The 26,738-nt window shown below is 41.9% G+C and overlaps 1 protein-coding gene across 1 annotated transcript; it reads left to right on the top strand.

The window, feature by feature from the left end:
- The first annotated feature begins 43 nt into the window (after positions 1-43).
- On the top strand, positions 44-26,408 carry cetn4 (centrin 4). The gene is made up of 5 exons (XM_080193518.1): positions 44-204; positions 15,516-15,671; positions 19,846-19,974; positions 20,082-20,219; positions 26,242-26,408. The coding sequence occupies exons 1-5, from the start codon at positions 202-204 to the stop codon at positions 26,329-26,331; spliced, it is 516 nt and encodes a 171-aa protein (XP_080049644.1). The 5' UTR covers positions 44-201; the 3' UTR covers positions 26,332-26,408.
- The last annotated feature ends 330 nt before the right edge of the window (positions 26,409-26,738 follow it).

Below are 26,738 nucleotides of genomic sequence, written 5' to 3'. Positions count from 1 at the left end.
GTGACTGGTCGGCCGAACTCTCAGTCATTGTGACGCCATTGACCCCGCCCCCGGTTGTTGACGAGTTGAATGTGTACGTCTACCTGGGAAAGTAAGTCAAGGAGCTCGAGAGTTTGTTTACACGGGAAAGGTAAAACCGTCGCTGGAAGACCTCGACATTGTCTGCAAAATAAACGGCATTCTTCGCGCTGACTCCAGAAAATGGTAAGATTTAAAACAAATAATTTCTTTTCGAGTTTAATAATTGTTGAGTCCTTCACGGAATAATTGATCTTCCTCCACTTAAACACATTTCCAAAACAAATGGTTTGTGTGGGAGACTCCCACCACCCAGCCCCATCAAATACTGTCCGTCAGGAAGGATTTCTTGACTCCGATAAGCGGTCCCACTACATGTTCTCGGTGTATTTGGTATTTAAGTCTGCAACTACAAGTTTCGGACCAGCAGATTCAAAGTCAAAATTTAGCCAATTTTAATACGGTTTAAAAATCTGGATTTTTAATTTAAGGGAAATGAATAATATTTTCAGTTAATGTATTCACAAATCCCAAGCAGTAATTCGCTTTATTCAATTCAAACAAACATGCCTAATTTCTGTTTCTGTCGAATGATAGCTTGCTGTTTCGCAATTGAGGCCACAAGCAACCATGTGTTATGAACCCCAGCTGCAGAGCTCTCCAGTGCTCTAATCCTTTTACATGATGCTTCTTACTTTCAATTTGAGAAAATAGCTATTTTCGTCTTTTGCAGACCCGACTTGATGTAATACGTACTGTCGTGGTATTCATTGTTATATTATTATAATCATTTTATTGGACCAATAATCTGGAGAATGTCAGTTTGAGAACTTTTAATTACTTCTAAAATACGGAAGTAAATTGTTTGCACTCACCTGATGAAAGAGCAGTGCTCCAAAAGCTTGTGATTCCAAATAAACTTGGACTTTAACCCGGTGTTGTCAGACTTCTTATTGTGCCCACCCAAATCCAACACTGGCATCTCCACATCATGATTGCAAAAAGGCAAATTGTTCACTAGTATCCTTTTTGGAAGGAAATTTTCCCCTGCTATGAGATCTTACCTGTACATCTCTCCAAACTGCCCTTTGAAGTATTCAAACAAGTCATTCAGTTATTTCAAATTACTAGAAAGCTGAACAAGAATCAACCTAAACTCTGCATTGATTCAAAAAGCCTGCTCGCTTGATCCTGCAAAGTTCTCCTCGCTAACATCTGGGGGCTACTGCCAAATTGGGAGAGTTGTCCCATAGATGAGTGACACAAATAGGTGATGTAGTCACACTTACAAAACAGCCAATGCCTCAAACTCGAATACAATCCGTGACTGTTGACCCATCATAAGTGGGCATATGATAGTCTGTAGTCAGTAGCTGTTAGGGTCTGGAGTCGATGATGAGGATTCTATGTAGTTTTATGGGCTCAGGTCAAACATGGTCATGGAAGCCTTCTTTTGGTTCGCATCTATTGCCTTCCCACAGCTCATGAATCAGTATTCCTGCTGTTAAATTCTCCTCGGGTAGATATGATTTGAACTGAAACTGAAAGCCCCCACACATGTAAACACTTCTGTTTAACATGAATCTCACTAGAACTATATATGTTCTTGCACAAAAACACTAAATTAAAATCACTTAAATCGTATACCTTATTTCTAATGTACAACCAGAAATCACTTAAAACTATCTCTGATATAACAAAGAACAACTCAGCATGGGAAACAGGCCCTTCAGCCCAATGAGCCCGCGCCGCCATTTCAACAAAGCTTTTTCCTACACCTACCCTGCCCTGTGTGTATGTGAATGGTACCCCTAATGTAGCCAGATTCAGGGGAGAATAGTGTAGGGTCAATTTGGTACACCAGTCAGCCTAAGAGCACATCTTTGGGGTGTGGGAGGAAACTGGAGCACCCGGAGGAAACCCACGCAACCACAGGGAGAATGCGCAAACTCCCACAGACACAGGCCCAAATCCATGTATCTGCACAGCTAGCAGTGATAGTCACTGAGCTGTTGTGGTGCCCATCTGCTGGTCCAGGATTAAGCACACACAACGACACAAAGTACTAGGCCACTCTCGAAACCTCCAAGAACAGCCCACGCACGACCCACCGTGTGCATGCCCCTCGTTTGACAACAAGGTGGACCGACACCTGTGGATTAAAAGAGACAAAACATTAACATGTAATATTACATTTCCAGTGTTGTCCCGAGGCTCTGACCCTTTTTAATACCGTCTTCTATAACCCTCCATCCCTGTTTCACTCATGTGTCTATCTAAGTAAACCTTAAACAAATCCAACGTGCCTGCCTCCACCACCCTACTTGGTAGTGCGTTCCATACCCCCACGACCCTCTGCGTGAAAAACCTTCCTCTAGTATCCAAATTATACTTCTCCCCCCTCACCCTTAGATCGTGACCTCTCGTAATAGTTGTCCCCAATCTAGGGAAAAGCCTGCCACTGTTGACTCTGTCTATTCCCTTCATTATTTTATACACCTCTATCAGATCCCCCTTTAATCTCCGTCTTTCTAAGGAGAAGAGCCCCAGTTTTTCCAATCTTTCCTCGTAACTCAGTCCTACCATACCAGGCAGCATCCTGGTAAACCTCCTCTGCACTCTCTCCAGGGTCTCCACGTCCTTCCGGTAGTAAGGTGACCAGAACTGGACGCAGTACTCCAAATGCGGTCTAACCAACGTTCTGTACAACTGAAGCATTAGACGACAGCTCTTATACTATAAAGGCTAGCACTCCGTAAGCTTTCTTCACAACCTTCTCTACCTGTGTTGACACCTTCAGAGACTTGTGCACCTGCACTCCCAGGTCCCTCTGTATTTCTATACTTTTAATCGGTCTATCTTTTATCATGTAACTCCTCCCTGCATTGTTCCTTCCAAAATGCATCACCTCGCATTTGTCAGGATTAAATTCCATCTGCTATCTATCTGTCCAATATACCAACCTATCTATATCCTGCTGTGTCACCTGACAATCTTCCTTAGTATTTGCCAATCCTGCCATCTTGGTGTCATCTGCAAACTTGCTGATCACACCATGTACGCCCTCTTCCAAGTCGTTTATGTATATATTACAAAGAGGAGAGGTCCCAGTACTGAGCCCTGCGGCACACCACTGGTGACTGACCTCCAGCCAGATAAGGACCTTTCCACTACTATTCTCTGTTTCCTGTTGCCCAGCCAGCTTTCAATCCATCTAGCTACCTGTCCTTGTATCCCATGTGCCTTAACCTTTTCTACCAGCCTACCGTGAGGGACTTTGTCAAACGCCTTACTGAAATCCATATAGACGACATCAACGGCTCGCCCATCGTCAACTGTTTTTGTCACCACCTCAAAAAATTCTACCAGATTCGTAAGGCAAGACCTCCCCTGAACAAAGCCATGTTGCGTATCCCTAATCAGATCGCAACGCTCCAAATGCTTATACATCCTATCCCTAAGAATTTTTTCCAAAAATTTTCCTACCACCGATGTCAAACTCACTGGCCTATAATTACCAGGGTTATCCCTACTGCCCTTTTTAAACAGTGGTACCACATTAGCTACGCTCCAGTCCTCTGGGACCTCACCTGTGTCCAAAGAAGAGACAAAGATTTGCGTCAGAGGCCCAGCAATTTCATCTTTCACCTCCCTAAGCAGCCTGGGATAAATACCATCAGGCTCCGGAGCTTTATCCATTTTTATGCTACCTAAAAACCCTAGCACTTCCTCCCTCGTAATGGATATTTCCTTCAAATGATCTACAGCTCCCTCCAAGACATTACACGACACCAAACCCCTCTCCTTCGTGAATACCGACGCAAAGTATTCATTCAGGATCTCCCCCATTCCCTCAGACTCGATGCATAGCTCCCCTCCTTTGTCCCTAAGAGGACCACGGCTCTCTAATCCTGCCTTTCCCATCCTTCCTCTTTGCCGGCACATGCCTTTCCTGCAACATTATCAGTTTGCCCTTAAAAGCCTCCCACTTACCAACCGTGGACTTGCCAGCTAACAACTCCTCCCAATCAGTGTCCTTCAGCTCCCTCCTAATCTGGCTATAGCTTGCCTTCCCCCAGTTCAGCACCCTCCCCTTCGGATGGCACTCATCCCTTTCCATTTTTATCCTCAAGTAGACAGACTTGTGGTCACTGTTAGCCACATGTTCGCCTACCTCTACCTCAACCTCAACCACCTGCCCCGGCTCATTACCCAACACTAAATCCAGTATAGCCCCCTCCCTAGTTGGGCTAGTTACGTACTGCTCCAAGGACCCTTCCAAGACACATTTTACAAACTCCTCCCCATCCGTACCTCCAGCTCTAGGCACCTTCCAATCCACTCCAGGAAGATTAAAGTCACCCACTACAACCACCTTATTCTTTCTGCACCTATCTAAAATGCCTCTGCAAATACCTTCCTCCAATGACCTCGGGCTGTTGGGTGGCCTATAGTATACCCCTAGCATCATAATCTCTCCCTTTTTATTCCTCAACTCCACCCACAGCGACTCAATCCCTAACTCCTCCATATTATCCTCCCTCTGCACTGCTGTGATGTGCTCCTTTACTAACAACGCCACCCCACCACCTCTCTTCAACCCTCCTCTGTCACACCTAAAACACTTATACCCAGGAACATTCAGCTGCCAGTCCTGCCCTTCCTTTAACCATGTCTCTGTCACTGAAAGTAGTCATGGAGCACCAGTGGTAGAGGGAGTGAATGTTTGAGGTGGTAGATGGGACTGGACTGCCAATTAGATGAGCTGCTTTGTTCTGGATGGTACTGAACTTCTTGATTGTTGGAGCTGTACTCGTTCAGAGTGAAAACTATCCCATCAGAGTCCTGACTTGTGCCTCGGTGAGTTACTCTCTGCAATATATAATATCCAGCTTCTCATCTGTCTTGTAGCTATAGTATTTATGTGATTGACTGGAAACTTAACTGCTCCAATGATAACCCTGAGATTTTAGTCCATCGGGATTATTGTCTATCACTTGGGGGATGTGAATGTTACTTGCCACTTAATAGCACAAGCCTGAATGTTAGACAAGGAAATCAAAGGTTATTAGGTAGATGGGTATGTGGAATTTGAAACAAGCTGAAAGGCTAAACTGGCTCAGGGGCCAAACGGCCTACTTCTTCTCCTATTGTATGATCTCCAGGTCTTGCTGCACACAGTCACAAAGTGCTTCATTACCTGAATTGTTGCAATGGAATCATCAGTGAACATCTCCACTTTTGTTCTTATCGTCGAAGAAAGGTCATTGATGAAACAACTGAAGATGGTTGGGCCTAGGACACTATCCTGAGGATGCCATGTCCTGAGGCTGTGGTGATTGGTCTCCAACAACCAAGCCATCTTCCTTTGTGCTACTTGTAACTGTAGTTCAATGGAGAGTTTTCCCGATTTCTATTGATTTCAATTTTATTTGGGTTCCTTGATGTCAAAGATAGCCACTTTCACCTCACCTCTGGAATTCAGCCCTTTTGTCCATATTTGGACCAAGGCTGTAATTAGGCCTGGGGATGTGGCCCTAGCAGAACCCAAACTGAGCATCAGTTGGCAGGTTATTGGTGAATAAGTACTGCTTGATAGTACTATCAGTGACACTTTTCACCAATTTGCTGATGGTCAAGAATCGACCCATGTTGTGATCGATGTCTGGATTGAAGTTGTCTTGCTTTTTGTTGACAGATATTGACAATTTTCCACTTTGGGTAGATGCCAATTATGTCACTGTATGGAAACAGAGGTGAGGCTAGGTCTGCAGCACATGTCTTCAGCACCACAGCAGTGATGTTCTTGGAACCTGATGGCTCATAACTTCCTGATTCCCCAGTGTCGCATTTAGAGGGTACCCTAATATGCTGGGGAGCCCCTCTAAGTAGTTGCTATGCAGGGGTTTGCCGAGTAATTATCCAGAAGCACTAATTTCCCCTAGACAATTGTGATGGTTGGGAACCATCAAATAGAAGTGATTTAAATAGCTAACTTAAGATGGTTTTGCCAGTTTTATTCTTACAATTACTCCAGAGTCAGGAGAGAAAGAAAAGACTTTTAATTCCAGAGTAACTATTGAACCACTCAGATCTAGCCTTGCACATGACACCCATCAGGCACGTGACCCCCCCCCCCCCCCCCCCCCGCCCAGCAGATCCTCTACGCCATCCCACCCCCGACCTGACCTCCCGGTCTGATCCCCACCTCTACATTCTTTTCCCCTCACTGTTCCCCTCCACTTCAACCTGATTTCTCTCCATCTGATTGTCCAAACCATTTGTCTTTGAAACTTACCTTCTCCCTTAAAATTGTCCCTTTAAGCATCCCCGTTATGCGGCTGATACTGTAAAAAGGTTATTTCTTTTGTTTCCTCCCCCCCCCCCCCCCCCCCCCCCCGTTACTCTGTGTTGATGTGGCCAGAGGTGTGCTTTGTTGCTCCTTTCTCACCCAGCTTGAGGGAGGAAGGCTGGTTGAGACAGGGGCTTTGTAATTACAACATGGTTACATCTGTCAAGAATGTCAAAGCACCGAGATTGCCACACTGAGAAAGGTACGGCCATTGTTTTTGCTCTGTTCAGTGCTCTCAACAGTTTTTGATGTTGCGAGATATAGTTTGAGCAAATCACATTTGGAATACTGTGTTGGTTTTGGTGTTCTCATCGTGGTGGATGATTTTGTAGCTTTGAAAAGGGTGTAGAAGTGGTCCATTGGATGTAATTCAAGGTTAAAGCACCTTTGTCATTAAGATAGGCGAACAGAGCTGAGAGAATTCATGTTAGAGAAAAGTAGACTTCAAAATGATGATTGCCATTACAAGGACTTGGATTTTGTGGTCAACAGCGAGCAGATGACATTAGCCACTCGTTAAACTTACATTTGTCTGTAGATTTTCCCTGGGCTTTTGCACTAAACTTCCAATATTTAGAAATCCATTTCAGCATGGTGCCCTGGATTTGGAATTTATGGGAGAGGACAAGCAATTATGTAGCCCCTTCCCCAATCAGATTGAAGAAGGGTCAAATAAAGTTCAAACTTAGGATCACAATGCAAGTAGTTAAAATGTATTGCATATATTTATTTACTGAGCATACATTTACCAAGTTTCTTAATGGGACTTCTAACTCTGGTCAAACTTTTGCCATGTTGGCCGAAGTCCAGTATTGAAAGCAAGGGGTGACCCCAAGTAGACTAGTAGTGGGACCTGGGGAAGGATTTTCCTGGCAGTGATCAATTAACTGGCCTCTGTCAGGGCTGCCATTCCTATTAAGGATAACAGATTTTCTCCAAGGTGCCAGTCTAATCAAAGAGCCAGCAGTAGTGCCACCGAAGAGTGATCAGTATTGTTGGGGGATGTGAGTGACAGCTAGGCTCCATTGTTGGGGATATGTGGAGGGGATCATGACAAACAGCTGGCAGTATTGCTGATGGCAGCCATTGCTGTCAATTGGCTATGAAGTGCACAAAAAGATGGTCTACACTCCACCCCGGAGCCTGCTGGAAGTCTGTGAGGTTTTAGTGGACAGGCTGCACGCAGCACTGCACTCTGTCAACGTGGGGTAAAAACCACTGCAAGTGGGAGGTGGTCGATAATTGGCCATTAAGTGGCTCATATGGGTTCTAGGCGAGTGCCACCTGCAGTCTTTCCTATTGTTGCAAATTGGCATGGAAATGGGAAGATTTTGGTATGTTACACACCTCCTCCATCACACTCCACTTGCACCTTCCCACATGTTTTTGCCAACCTTCCCTCCCCCTCCCAGCACATTGCCAGAAGTCTGGTAATATTTCAGCCTTTGTCTTTTATCAAATTTTGGAATTCTGGCATGAATTTTTCAGACATAGCTTCTAAATTTGTGTCCATCAGTTGAGAGTGGTGCATTGACTTCATTGCAATGATGGCTGATAATGTTGTTTCTCATAAGACATGCTCGATCCATCCCAGTCCTCCATTCAGATCATGATTAGATGTTGTCTGCTGTTTGCCATCATTCCCTTTTGGAGCTGTTCATCATTGATTGAGCTTGCTTTCTTCTGGCATAGTATGGTTTATTCCAGTTGATTGAGTCAGTGCTCCATTGTGCTAGTGTTTTCACAGGTTACACACCATTTTAGCAAATAACTGAACAGTTGTCAAGGATGTAAAGCACAGACAACCATCAAAACACTCCCACACATTTTGGCTTACTACTCAAAACCTAAGCTTATGCTGTGTGACTGTGCATTGAAATTACGTACCAAAGAACAGTGTCTATTTCTTAGTTTTTATTTTCTAATTGAAAATGCACATTTAGATTTCCAATTAGTGAAATGTAGCTCTTTGCTAATATATTGAACAACTTTAACAAGGACTCAGTTGTGCATTTTGCTTGCTTTAGTATAAGAGTTTATTCCAAATTGCTTTTTGGAGTAAAGTTAGTATTTTCCTGATCCAAATCTAGTGTCCATAATGGATAATAAGTAGTCTGTTTCACTAGTATGCACCTGGCGAGTTTCACTTCATCAGTAGCATCTAGGTACATGGACAGAGAGTCTCTGCGAGATTTCAAGTGTTTGTATCACAGACAGCTCCAAGGCTAGACAGGGAAAGATGGGTGTGTGCCCGGGGAAGGGAGAGCTAGTCTTAGAGGGCAGGATTGGTGAGGTCCTGGAGTAGAACTCAGGGTACTGTTGGCAGGATGGAACAGTCAAAGTCAGAGGGGATAGTAGGCTGCAATAGAGTGGCGGGTTCAGGGTGAGTCTGGTAGGTGAAGTTATCATTGGGTGGGTCAGGGAACGGGACAAGACTTGGATAATGGGAGGGGCAGGGTGAGATTAGGGATAGTAATCAGTACTGGCTCTGAGAAGAGGAATGGTATGTACAGATGACTGGTTATTGGGATCAGGAAGAGGAAAGGTGATATTGAATGGGTGTCTAATGATGGGTGGAGGTTGGTGCTAATGGAAGGGTAGAAGGCTTTGTAGTGTGTCTGAAAATTTGCATTCCCATTTTCTCAGGGCTGCAGTTGACAAACAGGTGCTCTATATGAAATTTGAAGTGGAAGGAGAATCTTTTTGGGGCCAATGGAGTTCACATTCAGCACAGACAGCTGACTAAAGTGACACTAATAACCTTGAAGCAACTGGATGTCAAATATCTTCAGTTGTGTTGATGAAGGCTGCATTGCAGCAGGTTGGTTCCTGACTCATGGGTTTCATAACATTGAGATCCCAGCAAGTTATGGAGCTACCATTCATTCTGTGCCATTTGCCATCGTCCGCAGTCAGAAACAGAGATGAAGGGCTGGAGGTGGATACCTTCAAGGGGCACAGCTGGTGAAGGACAACCAACTTGTAATTCCCAAACTTCCATCCTCCCAGGTGAATGGTCATGGCTGATTATAGGATTATTTGTCTTCTATGCTTTCGAGGCAGTGGTCTCTATAAGAGATCAAAACATAGTGGAGACAAGTGGAAAATGTTTACATGAGATTCCTGCAAATGGCTCTAATCACCCTTGTCAAAGAGCAACATCTCCATACACACTCATGTATGAATGAGTAGAAAGAACATCCATCTCTGGTCCTCCAAGATGTCCTTTACCTGGAAGGAATGGGATGGGATGTAATGCTAGACAGAGATCAGGTGAAGAGCTTAGCGTTAGTCTGCTGCCTTTCAGGTGGAGGGAAACCTGTGGAGGATATATGAACACTAAATTTATCACATAATTCATTCAGCCACTGAGGCACCAATGAAGTAGGTTGCAGGCAACCCTGTTTTGGTAATGGTTCTCATCCAAATGAGGAGATGGAGGACTCATCACAAGTTGGTACAGGGCCAGGAGAAGCAAAAGCCTAAGCAGTAAGAGACTGCAAGGCCTGTATTAAGACAGAAGCTGGCAAACATGGACCACAGCAACGGTGAGCTTGGGTCAAGCACAGATATATCGTCAGCTGCAACGGTGAGCTTGGGTCAAGCACAGATATATCGTCAGCTGCGCTGTTTAGAGATGAGCAAAAATTGTATGTCCTGGGACCTCGTTGCTCTCACCTGCAAGCTTCTCCAATCTTAAATTGCGGATGCAAGGATTCCAAAGGAATAATACAGAGCTTCTGGCCTGCAATGAGTGAATGTCCGTCTGGGTACCATTTTACTATGGCACTAGGACCTTCATCCCTGTGAGGTAACAGCAGGGCAGGTGATATACTACCTATCCCACTGCAAAGTTTGTCAAGTTCCTCACTGATGCATAATTAATGAACTGAAAAGCAGAAGATCATACATGCTCACCATCCGTTGAGAATAATCTGAATATCCCATCTGTAATTATGGGTGATTTTGATTTTCATGTTGATTGGGTTGGACAGTAAGCAAGTAGTGACAGACATTTAAGGAGGTAATTCATGACTCTCAACAAAAATATATCCCAGTAAGGAGGAAAAATTCTGAGAGGGATAACCCAACCATGGCTAACCGAGGAAGTTAAGGAAAGTATTAAGTTGAAAGAAATAGCATATAAGGAGGTAAAAGTCAGTGATAGTTGCAAAGACTATAGAAACAGATATTTTGCATCAGTCTTTATGGTGGAAATTACTTTAAAAATCCCATTGACGCTAAAGAATAGAGGGGAGGAATTAAGTACCCCTATCATCACTAGAAAAATAGTATTAGACAAATAAATGGAGCTAAAGGCAGCTAAATCCCCTGGCCCCGATGGCTTGCATCCCAGGATTCTAAAAGATGTAGCTATGAAGATAGTGGATGCATCGATAGTAATTTTCCAAAATTTCTTAGATTCTGAAGAACACCAAAATATTGGAAAACGCCCAGTGAGCCACCCCTTTTTGAAAAGGGAGAGAGGCAAAAAGTGGGTAACTATCTGCAGATTAGACTAACATCTATTGTTGGAAACATGTTGGAATCAATTATTAAGGAAATAATAGCAGCACATTTGAAAAATCATATTTAATCAAGCATAGTCAGCATGGTTTCATGAAAGGGAAATCACGCTTTATTTGAGTTTTCAAAGGAAGTTTCAACCAAAGTGAATAGAGGGGAACCAGTAGACGTGTTCTATTTGGACTTCCAGAAGGCATTTGATGAGATACCTCAAAGGGTGGTGAATCTCTGGAATTCTCTGCCCGTTGAAGTGGTGGAGGCTGCCTCGCTAAATATTTTTAAGACGCGGGTTGATGGATTTTTGATAAGAGAGGGGATTAAGGGTTATGGGGAGAGGGTGGGAAAGTGGAACTGAGCAGCGACAGATCAGCCATGATCTTATTGAATGGCGGGGCAGGCTCGAAGGGCTAGATGGCCTACTCCTGCTCCTATTTCTTATGTTCTTAAAAGGTTAAGTCATAAGGTAAGAGCCTGTGGTGTCGTCATGTACAGAGAATTGGCTAATGCACAGGAAACAGTGAGTGAGGGCAATAAGTGTTTTTTCAGTTTGGCAACCTGTAACAAGTAGGGTTCCACAGGGATCAGCGCTGGAACCACACTATTTTGTTTACAATATATATAATGACTTAGAACATTACAGCACAGTACAGGCCCTTCAGCCCTCGCTGTTACACTGACCTGTGAAACCAATCTAAAGCCCATCTAACCTACACTATTCCAATATCATCCATATGTTTATCTAATGACCATTTAAATGCCCTTTAATATTGGCGAATCCACTACTGTTGCAGGCAGGGCATTCCATGCTCTTACTACTCTGAGTAAAGAACCTACCTCTGACATCTATCCTATATCTATCATCCTCAATTTAAAGCTACACCCCCTCGTGCTAGCAATCTCCATCCAAGAAAAAAGGTTCACACTGTCCATCCTATCGAATCCTCTCATCATCTTACATAAAGTCACCTCTTAACCTTCTCTCTAATGAAAACAGCCTCAAGTCCCTCAGCCTTTCCTCATAAGACCTTCCCACCATACCAGGCAACATCCTGGTAAATCTCTTCTGCACCCTTTCCAATGCTTCCATGTCCTTCCTATAATGCGATGACCAGAACTGTATGCAATACTCCAAGTGCAGCCGCACCAGAGTTTTGTACAGCTGCGACATGACCTCATGGCTCCTAAACTCAATCCCTCTATCAATAAAAGCTAATACACTGTATGCCTTCTTAACAGCCCTGTCAACTTGGGTGCCAACTTTCAGGGATCTATGCACATGGACACCGAGATCTCTCTGTTCATCCACACTACCAAGTAACTTACCATTAGCCCAGTATTCTGTATTCCTGTTACTTCTTCCAAAGTGAATCACTTCACACTTATCCGCATTAAACTCCATTTGCCATCTCTCAGCCCAGCTCTGCCGCTTATCTATATCCCTCTGTAGCCTGCAACATCCTTCCACACTGTCCACAACTCCACCGACTTTAGTGTCATCCACTAATTTGCTAATCCATCCTTCCATGCCCTCATCCACATCATTTATAAAAATGACAAACAGCAGTGACCCCAAAACAGATCCTTGCAGTACACCACTTGTAACTGAACTCCAGGATGAACATTTCCCATCAATCGCCACCCTCTGTCTTCTTGCAGCTAGCCAATTTCTGATCCAAACTGCTAAATCACCCTTAATCCAGTGCTTCTGTATCTTCTGCAATAGCTTACCGTGGGGACCCTTATCAAACGCTTTACTGAAATCCATGTACACCACATCAACTCCTTTACCCTCACCCACCGCTTTGGTCACCTTCTTAAAGAACTCAATAAGGTTTGTGAGGCACAACCTCCCCTTCACAAAACCATGCTGGCTATTCCTAATCAAATTATTCCTTTCTAGATGCTTATGAGTCCTATCACTTATAATTCTTCCCAAAACTTTGTCCACAATAGAAGTAACGTGGAGTCAGGAAGCAGATGTACTGTAGCCAAATTTGCAGATTACACAAAAATAAGTGGAAAGACAAGTTGCAAGAGGGATGCAAACAGTTTACAAAGATATTTCTAGGTTTAGTGAATGGGTAAATGGAGTATAATGTGGGAAAATGTGAAGTTGGTCATTTTGAAAGGGAGATCAAAATAACGATTATTTAAATGGAGAAAAACTACACAAAGGGACTTGGGGGTACTAGCAAAGCTAGCACACAACTGCAATAAATAATCAGGAAGGGTAATGGAATGTTGGCTCTTATTTCAAGCAGGTTGAAGTACAAGAGGAGGGAAGTCTTGCTGCCACTGTGCAAGTTACTGGTGGGACCATAGCTGGAATTTTATTGTCCTGCCCACCGTGGGATTCAGAGTGGGTGAGGGACGAATGATGGAAAGGTCCGATGACCTCGGGTGGGATTTTACAGTTTCAGAATGTGCAAGCTGTATAATCTCCCACATCTGGAGTACTATGAGCAGTTTTGGTTCTCTTATTTAAGGAAAGATATTTCATTAGAAGCAGTCCAGAAAAGATTCACTAGGATGATCCCAGGTAGGAGGGTTTGTCTTGTGAAGAAAGGTTAAACAGGTTGGGACGAAACTCTTTAGCATTTAGAAGAATGAGAGGGAATCTCATTGAAAGATATAGGATTCTTAAGGGGCTTGACAAGATAAATGCTAAGAGGATGCTTCTCCTCATAAGGGATTCTAGGACCAGAGGGCATAGTCTCAGAATAAAAGGGCATCAATTTAACACTGAAATGAGGAGGAATTTTCTCTCTCAGATGGTTGTGAATGTTTGGATCTCCTTGCCGCAGAGAACTGTGAGCTCAGAGTCCTTGTGATGAATTTTCTTGTTCCATCTGCCATGGGAATCAGAGTGGGTGAGGGGTGGACTATGATATGGTCCGTTGACCTTGGGGAGGATTTTTCAGTTTTGGGGCAAGAACGGCTGGAAAATCCAACTCCTTGTGTATATTTAAGGCTCAGATAGATTTTTGATCAATAAGGAAATAAAGGGTTATAGGGAAAAGGCTGGAAAGTGGACATGAATGTCAGTCGGATCAGTGATAATCCTATTGAATCGCAGAGCAAGCTTCAGTGGCCAAATGGCCTACTCCAGTCCTACTTCCTATGGTCACCAGACCAAGGACAGAATTCTCCCATCTAATCCGCGGTAGATTTGGTGGCAGGTGGGTATGGTAAATCTGGCAGGAGCCAAAAGGTCAGAAACCCGCTAATGTAGAATCGTGTTGCAATTCTGCCAATGGCGGATCACTATTCCTGCTGGCAGGTGGTGCAAATGGCACCTGCATCTCGTGAATGGAAATAAAAGAGCTGACTGTCAGCATCCCATCAGGTATCCAATCTTGTGTCACATCAGTTGAAATTTACATCGGTATCAAACCGACCGAGGGTAAAGTGCAAGGTGTGTGGTTAAGGCATTGTGGAAGGAGAGCTATGCTTGGAGCTGGTGCTGGAAAGAACGAGGACTCACAATGGCATGCAGAAGGGCAAAGAGGTGACGCAGAAAATGACCAATGGAAGACAGAGGAGGGGCTGATGGGAGGGAAGCTGGACCCTGATGAGACTGCATGAAAAGTTCACAAACAAGAGAGTCAAAGGAATACCACCTTGATTACTATAAGGAGATGAACAAAAACTTCAGATGCAATAGTTGGAGGTCCAAGTGGGTTAAGGGCACCTCACAGGTGATGTGGGGGGAGGGACGAGCGGCGGTGGTGTTTGAATCAGGAACAGATGACTTTTTGAGGCTGCTAGCCTTTTCTGCCTGGCTTTCTGACACCCTGCACAGTCCACTGAAGATGGGTGGGCTGGAAAGAGTGATATGAATGTGCTGGACTGGTTAATACAGCGCTGGGATCTTCAAACCCGTCAACTGAAGGCAAGCAGGTGAGTTGCGAGCCCACCAGAAAAGTCGGCAGGTAACTCTCTAATGCATAATTAATGAGCCTTGAAGTGCTGAACCTGGTTCAGGATCTGATGTTCTGGTCAGCAGCAAAGGCATCACCAGAGCTGCCTGCCACCACACTTAGTCTCAAAATGAGTGAATTCTGCCTTTAGTCTCAAGTGCAAAATTCTATCCATTAACAATACTTGAAGAGAACAGTACCAAAAAATACATGATGAGCATTGGCAAACCCAAGTTGTAAGCAGAGTTTTGGGATATTGGGACTATTTCAACTGGAGTAGCAAAGACTAAAAGAAAATTTAACATAGTTGTAAAATTATTAAGAATTCAGATAAAATCAACAGTGAAGTATGAAGTCCTCTTTGAGGAGTCTTATGAGGGTTCATCAATTTAAAGAATCACAAAGCAGGAGAGTTTAATAGAAATGTTTTTTTGCTGCAATTGTTGGGACGAGGAATGCTTTGTGCCATATTTTTAAATTTGAGAAAATGAAATTTTGGGGAGGGACTAGTGAAAAATAACTGATTTGGATTGTTCTGGGAAAGAGATAGCAGAGACGTAATGGACTAAGTGGCCTTCTTCTGTACTATAAACCTCTGTGGTTCTATTAAATAGGGTGGAGTGAGCACTGTTTGCACAAACATTAACCATATAAATGTATATGTCAATCACCTTAAGAAATTTTTAATCCTTCTTTAGGCAGCAAGCTTCAGGAAAAGTGGCATTGGAACTTCACAGCGCAAAAAATCTGGACCAAGACCTGATTTAACAGAGGAACAAAAGCAAGAAATCCGGGAGGCTTTTGATTTGTTTGATACTGATGGTTCGGGTACTATTGATGTAAAGGAAATCAAGGTATTTTTAAATAATACCAACATAAATGTTATGCTACATTTTATTTTTTAAATATAAATTCTTAGGGGTAGAATTAGAAGAGTCTTTGCCGTTCTTTGAAAAATCCATGCAAACAGCAATCTAAAACTTAAGTTTGCATGAAAAGAAAATTGTAATTATAGTGCGTCTTGTTGCATCTTTAAATATTTTATAGTAAATACATTACTGGTAGGCAAATGATGGGTGGAATTTTTGGTTTTTCTTCAAAGTTTTGTCTCTGGCCAGAAAAGTAGAGGGCAGCCCGACTGCTACCTTGCTGGGTTTTTCCGTCATACTTTGAACACTTTGAGAGAAAAAAAATAGGAGCAGGTGCACTGTTTTCATAAGGTGCCCCCATCTGAAAAAGGGAACCCCACCATGGTCACAGGAACCCCCCCCCCCCCCCCCCCCCCATCATGGATATGGATTTTTATGATCCATTACGGTGTTAAGGAAAGGAATGCGTTTTGATAATATTGTGCGACAGTGTCACTTGAGATTATGTGCTTAATTCTTGAAGTTAATCTTGGACCAAAAACCACCCTTAACCATGCTGATGTGCTAAAAAGTAAATTAATATATTTTAATATAATTTCTAATAACTAAATAAAATAATACTTGGGGGAATTTTCCATCTGTTCATGTCAGCAGGATTCTCCGGTCCCGCTGGCAGCGCGTTTGTCCCATGAATTTCGCAGCAGCATGGGGTGACATCAATGGGAAATCCCATCGACAGCAGTGGGACCAGAGAATCCCGCCACCAGTGAACAGTGCAGTACATCCCGCTGTCGACAAACACGTGGCTGGGAGGTCGAAGAATCCACACCCCCCCCCCCCCCCCCCCCGGCTCCCAGTATTTTATAAATCAAACAAATCAGATTTTTTTCAACTTTTAAAACTTTATAAAGTAACTTGATCTGTGTATTTACCCTTGTTTTATAATCCTCGGGGCCACACATTAGGTCAGTGCTGCAAATGTAACTAATTAAACCCTGTTTGTAACTTTAACATAAAACAGACTTGGGCTGTGATTAATTCTTTTTTTTCTAAAGGGACAATGGTATGCAGGGTCGTATTTGCAAGGTAAAACAGCTCACAGAAGCCTATAAATCTCTCCCTGCACCTACGTATTTTGACTGATGTAAGGAAAGGAACATTACAACAGTTACTTTGGGTGAATTTGTTCCCAAAAGATGCTAAGAGCAGAATTCATGAGAAAATCTCCACCAATCGCTTTCATATGCCCCATGCCCTGGGTATGGGCAGTGCCAGAGGGCACAGTGTCATGCCCAGGGGCACCACCCCGCCACTGCCCAACATCCTGGGGCCCCGATTGACCCCCTTCACTCCAACAGAGTCAGGCCACTAGTTCTCTGAAAGTGAGGAACTACTGTAAATCCCGCTGGAGTGAAATACTCTGGCAGGGTGGGAGAGGCCCAGAGAATTCAATCTCGAGACTCCTAATAGCATTTAAAAGATATTAAAATATCATTTAAATGCTAGCCCTGCCGCGCCAGAAATCTGAAGCTGCGAGACTAGCAGGATGTGAACTCTTGCACGAATCCCATGCATCACCCCCCTGTGCGATTCTCCTGGTCCGCTGCGCTAAAAAATTAGTGCGGCAGGATAGAAGAATCGCGGCGTATGTTTCCAAAATATATCATTGTGATGCTTTGGGCATCCTAATATTGTGAAAGGTGCTATATAAATACAGGTTTCTATTTTTCCGTCTTTTGGATGGCAAAGAAAGGTGCCCAAACTAGAGAATCTAATACTAGTTACTGAGCAAAAGTTGATATTTACTATCTTGGGTGTCTCCTGTTCAGCATCCAACACTGTAAAATATGCAAATGTGTAGGATGCTGACATTTCTGTACTAGGTTGGAATTTAATAACATGAGTCAGGATTTTGCCAAAGTGGACTGGGAATAACTACTTGTTGGAAGATCCACATCAGAGCAGTGAGAGTAATTCAAAAAGCAAATACTGTTCAATGCCAACATGTTTCTGTAAAAGTTGGGACTAACAAGTCCAGATAACCCCGAATGTCAGGAAATATACAGCATTGGATAAGGGGGAAAAAAAGGAGGCTTATGGCAGATTTGGTTGGGCGGGGGGGGAGGTGCTGGAAGCAGTGGGTCAAAACAGTTGATGTCCCAGAGGAGTATAGAAAGTGCAGGATCTACTTAAAAATAATTTACAACAGTGAAGAGAGAGCATGAAATAACACTGTTGGGCAAAATAAAGGGAAGTCCCAACGTATAAATGTATTGGAGTAACCAGGGGAAGAGTAGGTTCCATTAGTGACCAAAGTGCAATATCTATGGGGCTGAAAGATGTAGGTGAGGTATTCAAAGAGTATTTTGCATTTATGTACACTATGGAGAAGAACAATATAGGTGTAGAAAGCAGGAAAGAGGCTGTGATGTAGTTGAATAGATTAGCAATGAGAGGGAGGTGTTAGTAGTTCTAGCAGGCTTAAAAGTGGATAAATTCCCCGGCCCAAGTTATGTATCATAGACTGTTATGTAAAACAGAGGAGGAGATTGCAGGTCTCTGACACTAATTTTCGAATCTCCACCGGCTACAGGAGATGCCCATTAGTGGCACGAGACAGAGTCTTGTTTTTGAGACTGGATGTCTATATCCAGTGGTATGCCACAGGGATCAGTGCTGGGTCCCTTGCTGTTTGTACATTAATGATTTAGATGTGAATATGGGGGTATGATCAGTAAGTTTGCAATTGACATGAAAATTGATGGTGTGGTAAATAGTGAGGAGGAAGCCTTGGATTACAAGATGATGTAGCAGGTTGGGCAAATAGGCAGAATAATGGCAAATGGAATTTCACCCTGAAAAGTATGACATGATACATTTTGGGAGGGTGGTGGCACAGTGGTGAGCACTGTTGCCTCACAGTGCCAGGGACCCAGGTTCAACTCTAGCCATGGATGATAGTGTGGAGTTTGCACATTCTCCCCATGTCTGCATGGGTTTCTTCCCACAATTCAAAGTGCACAGGTTAAATGAATTGGCCATGCTAAATTGCCCTTAGTATCCTAAGATGTGTAGGTTAGGGGGATTAATGGGGTATGTGTGGAGCGTAAAGGGAATGAGGCGGGGGGAGGGGTGGGCTTGGATAAGATGCTCTTTCAGAGAGTTGGTGCAAAATCAGTGGGCTGAATGGCCTCCTTCTGCACTGTAAGGATTTGATTTCTATGCTTCAGGACTAACAAAACAAGGGAATAGACAATGGGAAGTACAGATAGGAAGCTAGGAAGTACAGAGGATCAGAGGAATCTTTGGGTGCGAGTCCAAAAATCCTAGAAAGAACGAAGAACAGGTGGATAAGGTCATTAAGAAGGCATATGGAATACTTGCCTTTATTAGCTGATGCATAGAATGTAAAAGCAAGGAAGTTATGATGGAGCTGTATAAAGCGCTCATTAGGCCACAGCTGGAGTACTGTGCAGTTCTGGTCACCAAACTATAGGAAAGATGTTATTGTATTAGAAAGGTACAGAGGAGATGCACCAAGATGTTGCCTACGCTGGAATGTTTCAGATATGAAGAGAGGCTGGTTAGGCTGGGGTTCTTTCCTCAGAGCAGAGAAGGGGGACCTCATCGAGGTGTACAAAATTATGAAGACTATAGATCAGATAGACAGGAAGAGATATTTTCCCTTAGTAGAGAGGTCAGTAACCAGGGGGCATAGATTTAAGAGAGGATTTGAAAGAAAACTTTTTTTACTCAGAGGGTGGTGGAAATCTGGAACTTGCTGCCTGAAAAGAGTGGTAGAGATGAGAACCCTCACAACATATAAGTAGAAGCTGGAACACTCATGACATTTAAGAAGCATTTCAGAGCACCTAAAACACCATGACATACAAGGTTTTGGAGCAAGTGTAGGAAAACAAGTTTAGAATATAGATGTTTGATGGGTGCAGACATGATAGGCCAAAGAGCCTCATTTTGTATTGTAAAACTCTGGCTCTGTAAAAACCAAATTGTTTCCATGTTGAAAGTGGAGACATGAAATGTTTACGTTCATTTATATCATTGTTCTTCATTTAAAATCATCCTTCTGTCTTTCTATATCTAAGTCGTGTCCATGTTATAAAGTTGAATGGAATGACATGTTAACCTTTTCTTTTAGGTTGCTATGCGTGCATTGGGATTTGAACCTAAAAAGGAAGAAATAAGGAAGATGATTTCAGACATTGACAAGGAAGGATCTGGTAGCATTGATTTCAATGACTTCCTAGCTATGATGACTCAGAAAATGGTGAGATGTCAGATACACGTGCATTAGATTGCCAAGAATTGCATTCAAGATATTAATGATACTGAAAAGTTAAATAAGGATCTCTAAAATCACTTCTTTTGTCCCAGAGTGAGAAAGACTCCAAGGAAGAAATCTTGAAAGCCTTTCGGTTGTTTGACGATGATGGCACCGGCAAGATATCATTCAAAAACCTTAAGAGAGTTGCTAAAGAGCTGGGTGAAAATCTAACTGATGAAGAATTACAGGTGTGGATAAGAAAGTTGTAATACAAAAACAGAGCTTGCTGGCTTATGTCTACCAATTGTATTTGGCTGGAGGAACCACTGGAATCTGACTTAATATAGATATGGCACATCATGAATCTAAATATGACATGTTTCTCTTTTTGCTCAATTTTCTCATAATTTCTTCCACTTTCTAACAAGCTCGCCTCATTTCTCTATTCTCCCTTTCTCTCTTTTCAGTCTCACTTTTGTTTTGTTTCTTCCTTGTGCATAGCTTCTCCCATGGTTTTGCTCACTCTAGCATTCTTTTTACAATTCCGTTCCTTCACTTTTGGTTTATTCTTATTTTTCACTACTTTCTTTCTCATCACTCGCTTTCTTTTGCTCACTCTTTCTTTCTTTTATTAATTTTATTTTCTCCCTTTCTTTCCCCTCTTTATTCCCTTCATTATTTTGCTGTATTTTTTGCCTCGCCTCTCTTTCTTTCACCCTTTTCTTGTTTATCTAGCAGCATTCATTTTCTTACCATTGTTTTCCCAATGATATTCTTTGATTGCTTTTGCTATGTCTTTTCCCTTTTTTCACCTCTTTCCTTTCACTATGTCTTCTTTCCATTTGTTTCTTTTTTTTTATCCTAAACTCACTCTCTCTTTCTCTTTTAGTGCTTATTCCTGCGGTTCCTTCTCTTGCACTCAATTGTTTTTTAAATCGGTTTTATTATGAATATTACGTTGCAGCAGATAAGCAATGAGTTCTCTGGAGTGACTTTTTTCTCACATGAACACCTCCTGTACATTACAGCTCCTGTAATTGCATTAGTCATAAATAGGTGGCGGCATTTACTTTCTTTAATTCCCCACTCATCCTTCCCCTCCCCCACTCTGCTGCTTAACTGTTCTGCAATCATTATTTGTTTTAGTTAGCTATTGGTAAGCTAAAGTTCACTGTTTGGGGAATTGTGGTTAGTAACCCACATCCTGTCATTTTATTCACAGTGCACCAATGTATTGCACCATGATTCCATTTTAGCTTTGTATTTTGTGTTCACTTTTTCAAACTCATGGTCTTCGTTAAAAAAAAGTGCAGCATAGAGGAAGGCCATTTTGCCCATCCAGTCTGTGCTGCTGTTTCGAAGAGCAATCCAGTTAATCCCAATCACGCTTTTTTCCAATATCTTTGCGACTTTTATTTTCATTCATATATTTATCCAATTCCTTTTTGAAAACAACTGTTGAATCTGTATCCACCACCCTACCAGGTAGTGTGTTCCAAATCCAAACACACTTAATAATTGAAGCTTTTCCTTAAGTAGCTTCTTTTTTTTTGCCAATTACCTTAAATTTCTGATCTCTAATTATTGACACTTTAGCCATTAGAAATCCTTTCATTTTGTTTACTGTATGTAAATCTTTCATGATTTTAAACATCTTTAAAAGATCGCTTCTTGGCCTTCTCTAAGGAACATATAAATTAGGAGCAGAAGGTGGCCATTTGGCCCCTTGAGCCTGCTCTGTCACTCAATAAGATCATGACAGATCTGATTGTAACCTCAACCATGCATTCCTTCCCACACCCAATAATTTTTCACCCCCTTTTTAGTCAAGAATCTATCTGGCTCTGTGTTTAAAAATATTCCAACATTCTGCTTCCACTGCATTTTGTAGAGCAGAGTTTCAGAAATTTACAACCCTCAGAGAGAAAATTTTTCCTCACCTCTGTCTTAAATGAGCTGTTAAACAGTGACCCCTAGTTCTAGATTTTCCAACAAGAAGAAAAATTCTCTTCACATTCACCTTGTCAGTACCCCTCAGGATCTTAAAGGTTTCAATCAAGTTGCCTCTTACTTTTATAAACTCTGGTGGATACAAACATAATCTCTCCAACCTTTCCTCGAAAGACAACTTTCCCATTCCTGGTATTCCAAGTAAACCTTCTCTGAATTGTTTATAGTGTATTTACATCTTTCCTTAAATATTCCAGATGTGGTCTCAACAATGTCCTGTACAACTGAAGCATAACCTCCCTACTTTCATAATCAATTTTCCTCATAATAAACAACAATATTCTATTGGTTGCCTAATTACTTGTTCTATCTGTATACTAGCCTTTTGTCATTCATGCACCAGGATACCCACATCCCTCTGTATCTCAGAGCTCTGCAATTTTGCACCTTTTTTTATTTTTCTGGAGAACAACTCTAGCTTCTTTCCACCTAATTGCAGTCCCTTATCCATATAACTATTTTACTAAATTATTTCCCTATGCTTTCCAAAGTAGTCACATCCTTCCTAGAGTTTGGTGACCAGATTTGCACACAGTCCTGCAGCTGGGACAAAACTAATGTTTTCCTGTCTTTTTGTACATTTTCCTCTCTATATAAAGCCCAGAATCCTATCTGCTTTGTTTGCTACAAACAAATTGATAACCTGTCCTGCCACCTTCAAAAATTTCATAAACCAGCCTCAAGACGTTTTCTCCTTGCAGCCTCGTGTTTGTATTTATAGGACCTTGTCTGTGAGGCTAAAGAGTTCCTGGGATCATGTATATACAGAGGTAGTCTGAGTGAGCTGTTGAAAATAAGCAAGGGCGGACACTGGGAGCAATATAGAAATTTTTTGAGAATGTTGAACTGACATGCAAATAAAGAATTCTGAATAATTCTGCTGGCGATAACATGAAAGAAAGCAACCACGAGCAATACCATAGCACTATTGAGTGGTTGATGAGGGAGAGAGCAGGTATGAAATGCAAAAATGTTAGCAACTGAGGATTTCATGGTGAAAAGCATTGACAGGTTATTATTTAACCACAGTGCAGAAATCAATATTGTGTGTTGATCTCAAGGTTACTGTAAAAATGTAATGAAATAAGTACAAATTATTTTCGAGAGAGAAGGGAAAACAGCAAGAAATTCATTCATAATGAAGCCATTCGGAAGGACGAATTAAGGGATAAAATTAAGAGGACCTTGAGGCTAATAATCTGAGGATTACTCCCAGTTTCATGTATTATTCAGTACAGGAATAGTAAAGTAAGGAATACATGGCTGGAGAAATGGTGCAAGGAAAAACTCAAATTTCTGGACATTGGGACAAGTTCTGTGACAGGAGTAATATGTATAGGACAGATATGCTTCACCTGAACAGTGTTGCTAATTTTGTTTGAAGGTATTCCTAGAGATCTAATCATATGATATCTAAAATGTGATTGTTTATCTTCTACTGATCAGGTCCATTAGTGGAATATTTTTGTTCATTATTTTGTGCCAGTTGCTGTATTAAATTCCAAGAACTAGGAGGCCATCCCAAAGCAGACAATTAAAGGAAACTGAATAAACAGGAAAAGAATAAACTAAAAGTTGGGAGAGATTCGTAAGGTGGGGGGGAACTGGAGGTGGTTGAACACTTAATCCAGGAGGCCAGTTTATTGAGTGAGTTTAAGACAGAGATAGGTTCTTGATTGATAAGAGGATCAGGGGTTATATGGATGAGAAAAATATCAGCCATGATTGAATGGTGGAGCAGACTTGATGGGCTGAGTGGCCTAATTTCGGCTCCCATGTCTTAGGGTTTTAATCCATCAGTAACCAATGGTAATGCACTAAAATTCACTGATAACTAATGCTCAGATTCTCCTCACAACAATAATTCACTAATACACCACTGGCATGTACCTGACAATGTGGAAAACTTCCCAGTTATTATGTCCACAAAAAGCAGCACTAATCCAATTAGATAATTACTGCCCCATTAGCCTCCCCTCGATCATCAGCAAAATGATGGAAGGTGCTATCACACAACACTTGCAAAACAGCTTAGTTTGGGTTCTGCCCAGACCACTTGGTTCCTGACTTCATTACAAGGTCCAATCATAGACAAAAGATCGGAACTCAAGAGGAGAGGTGAGAGTGATGGCCCTTGTCATAAAGGCACATTTGACTTGTGTGGCAATAAGGAGCCTTAGTGAAACTGAAGTAAATGGAAATCAGGGGAAATTATCTTTATCTATTACAAATTTGGTCGTTACTGAAGGATGCCAACAATTTTAGCTCCAAAAATTGGCTGCACAAGTTCTATCATCTTCAGTTTTTTCAGCAATGACCATCCCTTCAAAAATGGGGGTGTTCTGTGGAGATGGCACAATGTTCAATACCATTTGCAGCTCCTCAGATACTGAAGTGATCCATATCCATATTTAGCAAGATCTGGACAACATTTTAGGCTTGAGCCGATAAGTAGCAAGTCACCACAAAAATGCCAGGAAATGGCCATTTCCAACGAGAGGGAATATGATCATCTTCCCTTGACATTACTGTTGCTGAATTCCTCACTATGAATATTCTGAGGCTTACCATTGACCAGAAACTGAACTAGACCAGCTGTATAAATATTGTAGTTACAAGAGGTTGTGAAGGGAATAGATAAGATTGAAGCAGGGAAGTTGTTTCTACTGGTAGGTGAAACTAGAACTCGGGGGCATGGCCTCAAAATAAGGAGGATCAGATTTAAGACTAAGTTGAGGAGGAAAAGGGTTGTGAATCTGTGGAATTCCCTGCCCAGTGAAGCAATTGAGGCTACCTCATTGAATGTTTTTAAGGCAAGGATAGATTTTTGAACAGTAAAGAAATTAAGGGTTATGGTGAGTGGGCGAGTAAGTGGAGCTGAGCCCACAAAAAGATCAGCCATGATCGTATTGAATGGCAGAGCAGGCTTGAGGGCCAGATGGCCTACTCCTGCTGTGAGTTCTTATGTTCTTAAGAGTTGGCCAGACAGTGGGAATTCTGAGATGAGTAACCCAATTCCTGACGCCAGAAGCTTGTCTACCATCAATAAAAGGACAATAGCATTTTCTCCATTTGCTTGGAAGTATGCGGCTCCAACAATGCTCAACATCATCCAGAACACAGCAGCTCACTTGATTGAAACCCCATCCGTCAACTGAAACATAGCGGCAGCAGTGTGAACCCTCCACAAGATTACTGTGGCACCTCACCAAGGCTAATTCTACACCAGTTTCCAAACCCACAACCTCAACCAGCTAAAATATGAGAAAACCATTTGCAAGCTCCCCTCCATGTCACACAACATCCTGACTTGAGACTATGTCGTGATCAAACGGCCCCATTAGCATAACACTTGCTAAATCTTGTGAGCAGACAAAAATGGAATTTGCACCGGTGGGATCTCATACTGAGAAATGGTGATGTGATGATTTCAATACATTAACGTAATTTTAATATTATTAAATGGTTTGTTGCATGGTGGTGCAAACCATGACTAGTTTTCAAAAGTGAAAGCCAGTCATGATGGCCATGCTGGGCCACGGAGGTACTTGTAAACCCTGAGGTTGAGGGTAGAGTTGGACAAGAAGTCAGTGCCAAGAGGGCTTCACAGGGGGTTACCCTCCTCCCCTTTACAATTGATAATGCAATCTCAATAAACGTCACTGACCCAAAAGGGAACAATTTAAAACTATTCAATGTCATTCCTGAATGCAGTTACTGTTAGACATTTTTAAAATGTACTTTTCTCCTTTCTACATATTTTCTTTCTCTTAATCCAATTTTTCTTTTCCTCTATATTTCTCTTCTAGCATCTATAATTCACCCTTTTCCCTCAGTCTGATGTTTCTTTCTTCATCCTTAAATCTCATTGGTTAGAGATTAGGTAACCTTTAGTCCCATCATTCATTCAGGTCCCAGATGTTACTTTGCTCTTGCAAAACCTTTATGAGCTTACATTTCAAGCAAGTTATAGCACAAAAACTTGAGCTGAGACATAGGAAAAAGTCTTAGTACCACGCAGTAATATACCACAAGATCTTCAGTCCAGCAACATCTGGCCTATTATGTTACATCCTGCCACAAAGCAACAAATACTCACGTTCACTGCGAGCAAAACCATTGGCAATCTGCTAGTATAGGCATATACTGTTCTGGGGAAAGGTTTTTAAAAATATATTTTTCAAATAGGTTTACGGTTTTATGCTCATATAGGAAGAAATGCCACTTCAAGTCATATGTTGATTTTCTATTTATAAACAGGAAATGATTGATGAAGCTGACCGTGATGGCGACGGTGAGATAAATGAACAAGAATTTTTGCGGATCATGAAAAAAACAAGCCTCTATTAATTTTATATTGTCCTACAGTTCCAAAGTAGTACTAGTTATGTTGGTTTTTATTTAATTAATAAAGAATGAAGAAAATCTGTTTGGTTTTGGTTAATTTGAATGCAATATCATTGTTTAAAATAAAGCCAGAAAATACACATTCAAGCAACCTTCCCTTTCATATCTATTAATAGGTAGCTCATTTTTGTGAAAAACTTTGTAAATTATATAGCTGCTGCAGGTGGTGTTGTATAATTCAGTCTTACTATAGTATTTCAAAGTAGCAGTTAACAGTAACTTTACAGTAACATTCCAGTTCCTCTTTATGGAGCATGTGCTTTCAAGTGCCACAGAAGTGTGATTCCACTAAAGGTTGGGTCACATGTAAGATTTATTGCAGTACATGGTCAACAAGTACTGTATTTTTA

This window comes from Carcharhinus amblyrhynchos, chromosome 1, assembly GCF_965287045.1.
Source record: "Carcharhinus amblyrhynchos chromosome 1, sCarAmb.v2.hapA, whole genome shotgun sequence".
NCBI lineage: Eukaryota > Metazoa > Chordata > Chondrichthyes > Carcharhiniformes > Carcharhinidae > Carcharhinus > Carcharhinus amblyrhynchos.
Note: the sequence above shows the minus strand (reverse complement) of the source record. Positions and strands in the feature narration are given on the sequence as shown.